The sequence below is a fragment of the Pipistrellus hanaki genome (genome assembly GCF_964339955.1).
Source record: "Pipistrellus hanaki genome assembly, chromosome: 9".
Classification (NCBI taxonomy): Eukaryota; Metazoa; Chordata; class Mammalia; order Chiroptera; family Vespertilionidae; genus Pipistrellus; species Pipistrellus hanaki.
The window spans coordinates 42,577,447-42,592,613 of NC_140511.1; the positions used below are offsets into that span (position 1 = coordinate 42,577,447).

Sequence of the window (15,167 nt, forward strand, 5' to 3'; positions counted from 1 at the left end):
CTGGACTAAGGGATCCCCTCACCCCTTGAATGCACAAATTTTGTGCACCAGGCCTCTAGTCTTATAATAATTAGAACTAATTCCCAATTATCTGTGATAGTGAATTCAAAGAACACATACTAACACATATTTTAAATCTGCAAATACTATAAAACTCAGCTAGTTGGCTGAAAATGGCAGTCCAACTCTACTAACCACCATTCACTCAGCTAACCTGGATGTATCATTCCCATTGTGAGTTCCAGACTGAGTTAAGTACCAGGAAGATACTTTTTTAAAGCATCACAAGTAATAAAACTAAATCATTTGCTTCTCACTATGATAACCTGGCCAAGGGAAGAGATTGGGACCCAGCGGAAACATCTCCACTCTGGATAATACTGAAACTCAGTAACTGGAGAGGACTGAGGGACGACCCTATTCTTTCTAGCTCCAATACTAGTCTACCTATGCAGATCTGATCTTTGCGTGTTTGCAAAAGCTGCACACTCTTCTGAAGGACCCTAGCCCCTTTACCTCTTGTGCTTGAATTAAGTGCTTGTATCTTCCAATGCCATGGGTGGGCCTTGACCTGTAATGCCGGCTGGTACTCAGCAGAATGCCACCTAAAAGAGAGAAAATAAGACTGGGGCTATTTGCTTTAAAGAACCAGAGCTATTTTATTATCCTGGTCTAACCCTCAGTTTTCCCCACTGGACTATATCCAGTCCCCACTACCTATCTTTCTTTGAAAAATTCTCTCCTGCTAGAGCCACTGATGGTATAGGGACAAAATAAAATTCTCACAGGTTGTCATTTCCTCTTGTCCCTCAACAGGCAATAATTCTTTTGAAGTTTTCTACAGATTGTAGAGAAAGTGACAGGTAGCAAATATAACCAGGTACGAAGGCAATCAGAGATTTCCACAAAGTTTTTAAAATCATTTAGTTTTAGACACTCAATGTGTACTGGGCCAGGATGATGGGAAAGCAGATACTTATCTTATGGTGTACAAAATACTTTAATGGAGATGAGTGCAAGGTAGGGAGTGCCCAGCGAGACAAATAACTAACTCTGCCTTGGGGACAGCGGTGGGGAAGGGTGTAGGAGAATAGGTTCAGAAGATTTAAAAGCTGAGTCCTTGGAAGAAGAGTAAGAGTTTAATCATGCGAGGAAGAAGGAGGTATTCTTGGGAGAGGTTCCCTAAGAGCACTGAAAATAACTGAGGTGTATTCTTAGCCGCTGTCCCAATTCTGTCTCTCCGAATCTAAGACATTTGACCCTTTGAGTCTTCTGGTTCCAACTCTGCAAATTGGGACCCCACCCAAGAAGCTGATAGCCAAATCCTCAGACCAGAGCCTTGCAATTTAATCTTATCCAACAAGATTTCATCATGACCTCGAAAAAAAGCACTGAATTCTTCAAAGCATGTTCATTCACTTAATAAATATTTATTATTTCCCATTAGGGTAACCAGTGACAATTATATCACGTGAATGGCACACAGTAGAGTTATGCAGTGTGTAATCAACCCAATATCTATGGCAGGACTATTGGTTTCACGCAGTGCCTTAGAAACTGGGGCTATAACAATAGACAAAGACACAGTCCCTGCAATAGAGAACCTGCAATATCATCTAGTGAGGAAATGCAGTAAGACCAACGCAGGGCCATACGTAGGAGGGTCACTGAGGCTAGACTTGACGTGTTGGGAAAGAATTGTTAGAGCAGGTGGCTTTTAAGTAAAACTTGAAGGATGACTATGAGTTAGTGAGGAGAGAACATGGTATGGAGACGGGAAGAGCCAGAGAGAATTTCAAGGCAGAACAGGAGGACCAGGTTGGCAAGAGAGTTTACGGAAAAAGACATACTTATGATGTACCAGGCATTGTGCTGAGAGTTGGGGACATAAAAGTAGACAAGGCTGCCCTAGCCGGTTTGACTCAGTGAATAGAGCATCGACCTGCAGACTAAAGGGTCCCAGGTTCAATTCTGGTCAAGAGCATGAACCTTGGTTGCAGGCTCAATCCCTGGCCTCGGTGGGGCATGTGTGGGAGGCAACTGTCTCTTTCACACTGATGTTTCTCTCTCTGTCTCTCCCCGTCCCTTCCACTCTCTCTAAAAATCAATGTCTTCAGGCCCCCCCGCCCCAGGTTGGCTCGGCGGACAGAGCGTCAGCCTGCTGATTGAAGGGTCCCTGCTTCGATGCTGGTCCAGGGCACATTCCCGGGTTGTGGCACATTCCCAGTTGGGAGCGTGAAGGAGGCAGCCAATCAATGATTCTCTCTCATCATTGATGTTTCTATCTCTCTATCCCTCTCCCTTCCTCTCTGAAATCAATAAAAATGTTTTTTTTTAAAAATACCTTCAGGGGAGGACTAACAACAGCAAATAAGTAGACAAGGCCAACAAAACTCCACTTATGGAGCTGATAGTCTCGAGGGAGAAAGATATCTTTAATGGAACAGTCACAAAATAAACATTAAATTTCAAATTGAGATAAATAATAAAAAGAAAAAGCACAGAAAGCTATAGCAATACAATCGGAGGATCTATTTTAGATTGGAGCATCAGAGAAGGCCTTTCTGAAAAAAATGACATGTGAACTGAAACCAGAATTCAGAGGGAAATGGTAATAGTTGTAATCCCCAGGGAGAGGAAGTGGCTAGAAAGCAGAAGGAGAGGGACATTTGCTGTATATTTTATAGTCTTTTGTAGCTTTTAAAACTTGTACCATGCACATGTATTACCTATTCAAAACATAAATAAAATAAACTGAGACCTGAAAGGTAAGTAAGAGTTTATTAAGTGAAAAGATAGAGGATGAATGTTCAGGCAGAGGAAACAGCATGTGTAAAGGCTCCAACGTGGGGCGCAGCTTTGGTTTTCAGTGTGGCTGACGCAGAGTGAGAGGGGCACGAGAGCACCCGAGACCAGAGCAATGGGTCAGAATACCACACTGGGCCTTGTTAAGGGTTTGGATTTCAGACTGAACAGCCATAAGCAGGGAAATTATATGTCTGATGTGTTTTTAAAATACCACTTTGGTCGTTGTGTGGAAAAGGGAGTAGGGAGAGGGAGTGTGGATGGAAGGGAAAGGAGATTCAAATGGTAGCCTTGGCTAAGTTATTGTTGGTGATCTCAAAATATCCCCCTCTCTATTCTATCCTTAGAGCTTACTAATTAATCTTTCTAAAACACAGACCTAATTACGTTATTCTCTTTCATTAATTCAACCATTTACTCATTTCACACACACAGTTTTTAAAAAAATATTTACTATGTGCAAAGCACTACAGGGGTGGGCAAAAGTAAGTTTACAGTCCTGAGAACCAACTGTAAACCTACACTTTCTGAGCACATACTATTTGCCAGGTCTATCAGGGACATGCAGTCTATTGAATGGAGAGAATGTCCTGTAATTAATTCTTGGCTGGGGCTACCCCAGTTATTCCTCCTGCATAGCCCTGCTAAATATGGAGAAATAATTAAGTGAGTTTAGTAAACAAGGACATTGGAGGACAGTTGGCTCTGGCATATATACAGGAAGGGGTGTGAGGTAGGAGGAGTCAATACGTGATTACATCCAGTAATTGTGCTAACTGAAAGGTTTTCACAGCCTCCTTCTGAAACCCCGGGGTTTTGTTTTCTTTGGTGAAAAGAGCTGCCTTTTCTCTCAGGAGGCTGCAATGTTAATGTGACAGCAGGAAACCCAGATTAATGACATGAAGCAGGGGGCTGGTAGGGACGGGTTCAGTTGAACTTATCAAAATCAGAGGCTTTCAAACTTGTTAATTTTATAATTAAAACAACCGGCTAATTAAGCAGTTTAACCACTGGTAATTTGACCCAAACCTTTCATTTAAGGAGGAAAATGGTTAATTTACCAGTAGTTTGATTCAGCTTCATAATTAACCAGCTGCTCTAAATATAGGAATTGCCCCAAACTACATTTGAAAATGCCTCCTGGCAAGGAATTCCAGTAGATGAGAGACCATGCAAGCATCTGTGGCACTTTTACCTGAGAAATGTAATCATCTCAAAATTCACTTTCAGTCCTGCTTTTCGAAACCACGGAAGGGTTTTGAGTTTCTGTGTACTTAAAAATGGTGACGGGCATCTGAGTTTTCTTTTTTACTTACACAAAAGGTTTAATACTACTTTTGGTTGCCATGAAACAACACTATCCTGGTTTTCTCCCGTTTTCAATCCTATTTGCCATCTATTGCACTCTCTACCCAATTTTTTAATGTTGGAGTTCCCCAGGTGCCAAAGGTCACACAATAAATATGAGTTAGTGTTGGAATCTAAACAAACAGTAGAGCTCTTGCTCCTAACCATTTATTTTTGTTCTTGTCCACTATCCTGTTCCAGGTGAGGGCTTGGATTTGGGCCCAGCCACTCTACTCAAAGATATGTTAGGCATCCTTCTAGAAAAAATTATTAGAGTGTTAGAGAGTCACTTACAGTAAGCAGACTACACCAGGAAAAAAATGCTTACCTGCAGAACAAATGGGATTCTCTCCTGAAATTTTGAACCTAAAAAGAGAGAGTATGTTGAATACAATTAGATACCCACTATTTATTTGCAGTTATCAAACTTGTATGCTACTCATTAAGGATAAGTCAATGCCGAATATTTCCTCCTTTCCTCTTTTCCACAAATATTATTAAGTACCTACTATGTGCCAGCCAATGTGCATAGGTCTTGAGGATACAAAAATACAAAGTAAATGTCTCTACCTATGGTCTAATTGGGAGAGAGATACTGTATGTAAACAAACATGAACCGCAGTGTAGAACTTATCCAGAACAAAAACATGTACCAGACTGAGGGAACACAAAGGAAAGTGTGATCATTCCCACCAGGGAGGTGAAACTATTTGAGCTGAGCTTTAAAAATTAACTGTTCTGGATTATTTACCCTAACAGGTAAAGCATTCTAAGCAGGGGGATAACAGTGGTGTGTTTAGGGAACAGCAAGCAGCTGGATGTAAGTGGAATTTAAGCTGCAGGAAAGGGAACAGAGTGAGAGAGGTAACAGGGAGCCGGGTTATAAAGAACCTTGTATGTTGTGCTAAGGAGTTTGGTCTTTATTCTGTGTAGGCAGTGGGAAGCTCCTGGCAGAGTTTAAGCACAGGAGTGATATGATCAAGATTAAGTTTTTTGGGGGGTATCAATGGGGATTAAAGAAGACATATGTAAAACTTTAGACAATAAAAAAATGCATTAGAGGTAAAATAATAATAATAATAATAATAAAGTTTTGGAAAGTTAACCTTGGCAGTAGGTGAGAAATGAATGGGAAGCGGTGAGACTGAGGCAAGAGAACCAGTGAGGTGGCTCTTATGATAGCCTTGCATTATGAGAACATGCTCAGGGATGATGGAGAGGAAGGGACAGCAATGAGAACTAGACTGGATACAGAAGCCAGTGAATATGGAGGAGAATAAAATGGTTCTGTTTGGCCCTGGCCAGTGGCCCCGTTGGTTGGAGTGTCATCCTGTTCACCGAAAGTTGCAGGTTTGATCTCTGGTCAGGGCACAACAGGAGGCAACCCATCAATGTTTCTCTCTCTCACATCAATGTTGTTCCTGTCTCTCTCTCTCCCACTTCCTCTCTCTAAAATCAGTAACAACAATAATAATAATAATAAAGTAAATAATTTAAAATAATTCTGTTTGGTTGACTAGGTAATCAAGAGTATTTTAATTCAGTATCCTGCAAAGCTTTGATACTAAATTGTGGGACAAGTTAGAGACAAGATCTGTGATTAAATGCTGATTCCACCATTTCCAGACTGTGACCTTAGGCAAGTTGTTTTGTGTCTCTGTAACACCGTTATCTCATCGGACTGAAAATGTATCTTAAACTCTCTGAGCCAGTTTCCTCTTCTTTATTTTAAATTTATTTGATTTTGGAGAGAGAGAGAGAGAGAGAGAGAGAGAGAGAGAGAGAGAGAGAGAGAAAGAGAGAGAGAGAGAGAGAGAGAGAGAAGAGGGAGTGGGGAGACAGAGAGAGAGAGAGAGAGAAACATCAATGTCAGAGAGATAGAGTGATTGGCCACCTCCTGCACACACCCCCACCTAGGGCTGGATTGGGCCTGCAGCCCAGGTACATGCCTTGATCGGGAATCAAACCCAGATCCTTCAGTCCTCAGACTGATGCTCTCAACACTGAACAACACTGGCCAGAACCATTCATAGATTCTTGTATGTGCCCTGACTGGAGATTGAACCCAAAATGTTGGCATACTGGGATGACACTAACCAACTGAGCTACCTGGCCAGGGCCAGATACCTCTTTTGTAAAATAACAATATTTATATATTTGTCATGTAGTGTTTTTTGTTAATGAGAGAACATGTAAAATGCCTAGCATGGTGCCATACTAAATGCATATTAAATAACTGACTGATTAATAGAAAAATAGATTAAGATGGAAAGGGAATAAGAGGAAAAGGCTTCAATAAATGTAAGGGATTAAAGAAATCATCCAGGCTCATGTGGTCCAGGAAGATATTCAATTCATTGTTTTGCATCATGTGACTGCCACACATAAGACATTCAGTGGATATCTGAAGAATAGATAAATAAACTGCTAAATGCTCTTCATTATCATCTGGAGAAAAAACAACGGGGAGGTAGCATACTGTGTATACAGAAGAGTGAAAAAACAACTTGGGTTTGAATCTTAACTCCAACTCATATTAGCTGTGTCATCTTTGAGCAACTGATCTACCATTTTGAACCTCAGTTATTTATGCATAAAATTGTAATATCACCTGTCTCACCAGATAATTATGAAGAACTATTAATTCATTAAACAAATATTTATTAAATGCCTACTATGTGTCAGACACCATTCTAGATCCTTGGGATATAGCAGTAAACAAAACTAGCAAGTCTTTATCTATATGATGATTATATTCTAGTGGGCAGGGTGAGGAAGACAGATAATTTAAATAAATATACACATATATATAAAATGTGTCAGGAGGTAATACCTGCTATGAAAAAGAAAGCAAGGTAAGGGGATAGAGATTGATGGGAGGTTTAGTTAGGGAAGTCCTCCCTGATGAGATAACATTTGGGCACAGATCTGAATAATGTCAGAGGACAAACCACATGGCTATCTGAGGGGAGAATGTGCAAAGATCCTTAGATGGGAGAGTGCTTACGTCAAGGAATAGAAAGGGAGCCAGTGAGTAAGTAGTAGTATACACTGAGGGAACAGATTAGATAAAGTCCTACCATTGTAAGCCATGGTAGGACTATAGAACTTATTTTGACTAAGATGGGGAAGTCTGAGAGAGAAGTATCATGAGCTAACTTGATTTTAAAAGAATCACTCTGATTTTAACGTGAAGGATAGAAGACAAAAGTGAAGGCAGAGAGACCACTTAGAAGGCAGCATAATTGTAGTTAAAAAGTTAAGGAGCTGGTCCCTAGTAGTTTAGCAAAACAGAAAGCTTGAGACCTGAAATTGGTTTAATTCTATAATATTTCAAAAGTTGAGTCAAAGGATTTGTTAAAGAATTGGCACATGTGTCAAACACAAGGCCCGCGGGCCAAATCCAGCCCGCCAGGCCTTGCAATGTGGCCCGCACCGCGCTGTCATCACTGCACTCCGATGTCAGTTTATGACATTGTCGGTTTATGACTGTTCAGTAAACCATTTGGCCCGCGATTTAGGCTGGATTTTAGATTTTGGCCCCTTCTCTGATTGAGTTCGACACCCCTAATGTAGAGTGAGAGAAATAACAATGTCAAGGATCACTCCAAGGATTCTGGCCTAATGGAGTTGTCATTCACTGAGAATGGACAAAGAGCAAGATGGCATGCCCTAGCTGGTTTGGCTCACTGGATAGAGCGTCAGCCTGCAGACTGAAGAGTCCCAGGTTCGATTCCAGTCAAGGGCATATGCCTAGGTCATGGGCTCAGCCTCTAGAAGGGGGCATGCAGGAGGCAGCTGATGAATGATTCTCTCTCATCATTGATGTTTCTATCTCTCTCTCCCTCTCCTTCTCTGAAATACAAAAAAAGCAAGATGGCAGAGGTGTTCATGCTCAAGATGCTTAGTAGACATGCAAGTGGAGATAATGAAAGAAAAATGCGGTGTTAACTACCTGACAGAATGCAAATGTTATTAACTATATTTAACTATTATTATTAATATCCTTACCTTAAGAGAGGAAAGGCTTTCTTAAAAATGATATCGTTCTTCAAACACAGCACCTACAGCAAAATAGCCATGTTAGGACAGTCTTAAGCACTGAAAACTTCCAAGCATCTCTTCACAAAGAGGCTAGAACTCAGAACACAAACCAAAAGAACCCAAAGTCTCCTATCAGGCAAAGAAGCTGTCCTATAGTTAATATTAAATATACAGGCAAACCAAGGTCATCTTTTTTTCTTTTCTTATTTCACTCCCTACAGAAAAATGTTCAAAAAACAAAAGCCCCCCCCCCCCCCCCCCCCGCTTCCATGCTGCCCCCTGAGGGGCACTTTTTGTTTTTTTAAAGAAAAAAGCCTTATTTCCCCTAATTTGATCTATTTTTCTAATATCAATCAACAACTATGATGCTTCTGCCAAGCACAAGCACCAGGCAACAGACTTTCTTAACTTCTTCCCTAATTCTCAAAACACTTGAAAGCAATTTTACAGGTAAGGTAACTAAGACCCACTGAGGTTATAGCCCAAGATATTAGATCTAATAAGTAGCTAAGAGGACTGTTTTACTCCAAAGGCTATGCCTCTATTACAGCACACAATTTCCCTCAATAGTAACAATAGTGATACCAGCATGAACAAAACAACAATGAAAGGAGGCAGTAGAAATGGAAGCTTTTCTCCCTGAGACTCCCCCACCCCCAGTTATTTCGATCTCAGTCTGTCGTACCGGGCACCCACTCAAAAGATCACTAGCACAGCTTTACTAAGGGAGTATTTAACATAGAGGAAGTCTTTTTATAAAGTAACTAGAAAATAAATATTAAATGTCCTTAAGATACATAAAGATGAAATCTGCCCCTTCACCCATCCTAAACTGGGGACTCCTGTGGGGGGTTGGTGGCAGCAACCTTTTGTCAACAGTACCTTGGTTTAGTGTTTCCCTCTGAAGTTATAACAAATGACTCTAAGGTTCCTCCAGTCCCAAGATCTATCAACCATCACCACAAGCAGAACAGAAATCCAGTGAACAGAATACATTCTTAAATGGGTCACTTCATACAGAGGAAGTATTGGATAGGAAGGAAGATCTAGATAAGACTGATTTTTCCTCACTTTAATTGTTCAGAGTCACTACAATAGCGAAGGATGTAATTATCTAAAAGCCAGGCTTAAAGGCTGACAACTTTCTGGAGGACATTCAAAGTGTGGTGTGAATGCTGCTTCCTTTCAGCTCCGGGAAATGTCTCCTCTCCCTGCAATGCTCAGCATTATTTATCAGGACCAAAGTAATCTATTTTGGGACTGCATCCACAAATACCCCTCCTCCCAGTGGGCAAATGAAGAGCAGCTCCAGCTCTGGAGCAAATGGAAGAGGAGGGCAGTCAAGCTAGTGAATGAATGAATGAGGACACAGCTGCCACAGTGGAATATAAAAATACTTGTCCCAGGAGCTTGGGAGCCAAGAACTGGAAAGATTTCACAGCTACCAAAAGAGCAAAGTCAGGGAGAAAACCTTATAGTTCAACAGAGGCCCAGTCCACGAATTTTTGTGCACTCAGTGGGGGTGGAGAGGGCGGTCCCTCAGCCTGGCCTGCACCCTCTTGTAGTCCGAGAGCCCTCAGGGGTCTAAGCCACAGTCTGGCCTCCCTCTGCAGGAGGCGACCGGTGGGCCAATCAGGGGACAGCACCGGCTGGCGAGCAGCCAGCCCTGCCCCCCTATCATCCCTTCTCAGTCACTGACCCTCCCCCTCCCCCTCATCGCCATCCCCTCCCTTTGCCTGCTGGCACCGCCTTGGCTGGCCTGGCATCATTTCACTCGCCGGCCCCACCCCCACCCCCTCGCCAACAAGTCATTCTGTATTTCAGTTGTTTTGCATATTAGGCTTTTATTCTATAGCACTAGAGGCCCAGTGCACGACATTTGTGAAGGGGGGGGGGGGCTTCAGCCCGGCCTGCACCCTCTCCAATCTGGGACCCCTCAGGAACATCCAACTACTGGTTTAGGTCCTACTGCACATCCCTCTCGCAATCCGGGACCTATGGCTCCTAACTGCTCACCTGCCTGCCTGCCTGATCGCTCCCTAACCGCTCTGCCTGCCTGCTGCCCCTAACTGCTCCCCTGCCTGCCTGATTCCCCTAACTGCTCTGCCCTACCAGCCTGATCGCCCTAACTGCTCTCCCCTGCCAGCCTGATCGCACCTAACTGCCTCTGCCTCAGCCTGCCTACATGGCTTTGTCTGGAAGGACGTTCAGAAGGTTGTCTGGAAGATGTCCAATGTAATTAGCATATTACCCTTTTATTAGTGTAGACGAGCAGCCTTAGACACCAGAGCCTCAGGGTGGGTGGTGCCAGCAGTGGGTCAGAGGCCCATGAAGAAACAACTGAGAGGTGTTTTATGAAGATTAACAGAATATATTTGTATATTAACAAATATTATTTAAAAGAGCATTTTTACTACTACTTATTTACTACATCCTTTGTGCTCAGCACTTAACACATATTATTTCAATTAATGTTTATACCAAAGATAAAGTAATTATTAAGATAATGGTCTGTTTTATAGAGGAAAATACAGAGGCTTAGGTTCAATCGCTCAAAATTATAAACTTGGTCAGAGGTACCAAGAATTCAACCCCAAGTCTGATTGAATCCAAAGCCCATGATTGACATCCTATTTTATTCCAGTAAAGCTGGGCTTCTCACTCATCTAACATTTGAGATTATTATAAGCTAAAAATGTCTTAGGGTCCCAAAGAAAGGGAGTTTGAAGTACTATTCTTAGCTCTATCAAGTAGATACCAGGTAATGTCAACATTTATTCAATCACTTATTCATTCAATATTTATCAGGTACCAACTGTAGATGAATACATATAGACATGAAGAAAATACAGTTGCCTATCTTTAAATATTTCTAGTGAGGATGGCAGATGTACAAATTATTTATTATATTGCAATGTGAGCTCAGTATGATGGACTGTATAGGTCACAAAAAAAGGAAGGATTGACAACTGGGAAGGTCAAGGAAAGCTTTCACTCTTCATTTCAAAGATTATTACCAAAGTAAGGAGATGTGAAATACTCAGAAAAGGAAAGGCAGTGGGGTATTAGGTGAAAATCTAGGCTATTGTCTCAGTACTGTCACTTAAAAGGCTATTGTCCTATAAGCAAGTTCATTCATTCAAGCATTCAGGAAAACATTTGAGAACCTATTATGTACAGTGGTGCCTCACACAACGAACTTAATTCGTTCCAGGAGCAAGCTTGTTATGCGAAAAGTTCGTTATGTGAAACGCGTTTTCCCATAACAATACATGTTAAAAAAAATAATTCGTTCTGTAGCATAAAATATGCTAAGATGACATAAAAAAAAATATGCTAAGATGACATATTTTTATTTAGATACATCTAAAAACATAAATTTTTTTTAAAAAAACACATTTTTTTTAATTTTAAGACAGACTAAGTAGAGTCTACCGAATCTTGCACATCTTCATCCATTTTCTGCTTTTTGGCCGATGGTTTCATGAAAAACCAGTCCAAAGTTCGCTGTGCGAGGCGTTCGTTATGCGAGGCACCACTGTACCAGACTGTGCCAGTTGCATCCATATCCTCATCTCATACCTGTTGGGATCATCTTATAATATTATGAAGATAAAATTAAATTATGCAGATGAAGCCATTTATTAATTATAGAATAATGTCAACATTCCTACTTGTATAGACCTTCATACCTTACAAAGTAGTCTTACATTATCTTCTATAATCTCTTAGATTATAAACAACAATTTCATATAGTGGGCATCACGATACACATTTTACAGATGTGAACCTGAAGCAGAGAGAGGTCAAATAACCTGCCTAAGGTCATTCAACTAGCAAGAGAGAGAATCCCACTGGTTTTCTTTGTAACTGTCAAGTATTAACTAACTCTCCCAGCCAGGCTGAGACAAGGATGGTCATAATACTGCGCATGATTAAGTGTCAAAACATAATAATTAGGTGTCAGAAAATAAACAGGCACCTTAGCTGGAGTAATCAGAAACATTTTGTGGAAAAGATGAGGTGAATTGGGCCTGAAGGATGGAGCATTTGGGTAGGTGGTGAGGGCACTTGAAGACTCCACAAGATCAAGGATTAGGAATCAAGCATTTGGCAAATAAAGGACAAAGCAGCGGGCAGATGAAATAGTCTACGAAGGAGTCTGGAAGGGGCAGAGGCATCAGACTATATGCCCTTTAAGTGATGGCCTAAGGACAGATTTCCATGGGCTCGCCTGGAATGGTCAGAAACACATTCCTTGAAAAATGATCCCTTCCTTTCAGCATTCCTCAGAATCAAGGCAAATAGAGCAGAAGCATGGAGTCACCAATCTGACTGTCTTTAAATACAGAAGTTTGAAACGTTCTGATTTTTTTTCTGTTCTCCTTTTACTAGATCTGGCCCAATTCACACAATTTGGCTAAAGTGAACAACAGCGAGTTATTTCACACAGAATGAAGTGAGGCTTGGGCCCTTAAGGAAACAAAGCCAGAGAAATTCAGGGGCTGCCCCAATATAATTAATTACTAGTAGACACACAAGCAGCAATGAGCATGCTAATCTGTGCATCATGGAAATATAGTCTCCACGATTAATACCTAAAATGAAAATGTTGACATAAATTACTGAAAAATAAGTTATTATTCTGGGAAGCATGCTACAACTGCAAGAGCACAACTGAAATCTTCGATCTGTTAAGAGGACGAGGGAAGAAGGCCAAAGAATGCCTTTATAGTGGTTCATATGGTTTTACTGCAGTCACTTAGGGTCTCATAAGTAAACATGCGTTTTATTACCACCCTCCCCTTACCGCCAAGTGGCCTCCCATCCCAATCAGTTCAACAAGTCAAAAACGGTATTCTTAGAAAAAATTCTGGAACTTGATGGATTCATACAAAACTAAAATGACCTGCTCTACGTCATACTGGGACCTATCCTGATGTGGTAACCCCCACGGCGGGGAACCTTCTCTTTTCGGGCCGCGGGGCGGCGAGGGTGGAATAGCGCGGCGCGCAGAATCGCGCGGCCGAGCGCACCCGGAGCGGAGAGGCGGGAGCGCCACGCTCTCATTACAAGGCGCCCCGCGTGCTGCCGGGAAGCGCCTCGCTTTCGCCATTTTCCGTGCCCGGATGTCCGCAGAGGCGGCGATAGTCCGGGCCACCTCCCAGCCCTGCTCTCCCCCCCGCCTCCCCCGCGCTCGGCGTGCGTGGGACCCACGTTACCTTCCCCAGAGTTCCGTTCATCCTTTGCAGCTGCGGCCTGTTCCTGTGCAAAAGGACGGTCAGCCCAAGCTGCTGCAGGCCCCGCGCAGCTCACAACGCAGACGGGCGGGCCCGGATCGGGTCCCGTAACGATATCCGACCGAGACTCACTCAGCCCCCGCCGCACCTTGGTTCCGGCGGCTTCTGAGACTCGATATCCAGAAATCCTCCGCAGACTCCGCCCTCCCTACAGCTCAACTGTCACCTTCACCGCTTTCTCCGCGCAGATTTAATTGCTCTCTCTTGTCGCCCAGATATGTGGCACACAATTCTGCTGTTTTTTCTACCATACTTTCATTGCTTCTGTCTCTTTCCCATATTTGATTCTGAGTTCCTCAAGGACTGGGATCCTGTCTGATTAATTCATTCAGGCACCTAGCACAGGACATGGAGAGCAGACTTCTAACCTCTGTTTAAAAGCTTATTAATTCTCCTCTCCACCACCAAAATAAATAAATAAATAAAATAAAAGCTGATTAATCCTAAGTAAGCTTTTCTGACATTCACTTGCCTTGTATCCCTGAAAGGGTACCTCAGTTGATTACATCAATGTGCCAATATGCCAAGATTGCTGGTTTGATCCCCGTCAGGTCATGTACAACAGTCAACCAGTGAACGCATAAATAAGTGGAAAAACAAATCAATGTTTCTTTCTCCCTCTCTAAAAAATAATAATAGTTGATAATAACTATTCTTTAGAACAATGTTTCCCAAACTTTTGACATATGTGTACCCCTTCTATAATTTTCGTAATGCTGAGTACCCCTCGTAAAAAAAAAAAAAAAAAAAGAGAGAGAGAGAGAGAAAATGGATGTATTAGGCACAGCGAAGCACGGTGCAGTGCATATCCCCACCAAACTCCGGTGCAACGCGTACCCCCACCAAACTCTTCCTGTACCCCTGGGGGTACGCATACCACACTTTGGAAACACTGCTTTAGAATAACCACTATGGGCAATGCATTATGCTAGGTACTTAACTGTGAGTTTACCTCAGTTAAACTAGGTACTTAACTGTGAGTTTACCTCAGTTAACTGTGAGTTTACCTCTACAGATGGTCTCTTAGAAACTCTGCCTCAGTTTACCTACATAGCCCTTTGTAGCTCAGAATTTAAGCATAGGAAGGATTTATAAAGCAATAGGATAAAAAATCTTGACAAGGTTTCTGACAAACCAAGCTCCTTATCACTGAAGCCCCAATCATACCGGTTTTTACACCTTGCTAAGAACAACAATAATAACAAAAACAGTAGTAGCAGCAGCAATAATAAAAATAAAAGCAACAATAAAAATAACTGCATATTTGTTATTTCACTTGATGTTCACCTTTTTTTCCCACTTGATACGGCCTTTATGTGACCCCACAGTTTTTGCATCTATGATTGGAAATCTCCATTGCTTATAACTGTTTATGACTTGGTCTCCCTACTGATCTCTATGAGCCACTTATATATATATACACACTTATATATGTGTGTGTGTGTGTGTGTGTGTGTGTGTGTGTGTGTGTTTGCCTGAGCCACTTTGGCTCAGTGGATAGAACATGGGACAGCAGACTGAAGGGTCTCAGGTTTGATTCTGGTCAAGTTCAAGAGCATGTACCTTGTTTGCAAGCTCAATCCCTGGTTCTGGTCAGCAACTAATTGATGTGTCTCTCTCACATTGATGTTTCTCTCTCTGTCTCTCTTCCTCCCTTCCACTATCTCTAAA

General features: G+C 42.0%; 1 protein-coding gene across 1 annotated transcript in view; it reads right to left on the bottom strand.

The window, feature by feature from the left end:
* MRPL48 (mitochondrial ribosomal protein L48) overlaps positions 1 to 13,789 on the bottom strand; it is a 32,458-nt gene extending 18,669 nt beyond the window's left edge. The window contains exons 1-4 of the mRNA XM_084893442.1: positions 13,419 to 13,789; positions 8,164 to 8,216; positions 4,481 to 4,518; positions 517 to 605 (exon numbers count right to left, since the gene is read on the bottom strand). Coding sequence (XP_084749568.1) covers positions 517 to 605; positions 4,481 to 4,518; positions 8,164 to 8,216; positions 13,419 to 13,439 — 201 coding nt within the window. The 5' untranslated portion in view covers positions 13,440 to 13,789. The remainder of the gene's footprint in view (positions 1 to 516; positions 606 to 4,480; positions 4,519 to 8,163; positions 8,217 to 13,418) is intronic.
* Between the last annotated feature and the right edge of the window lie 1,378 nt (positions 13,790 to 15,167).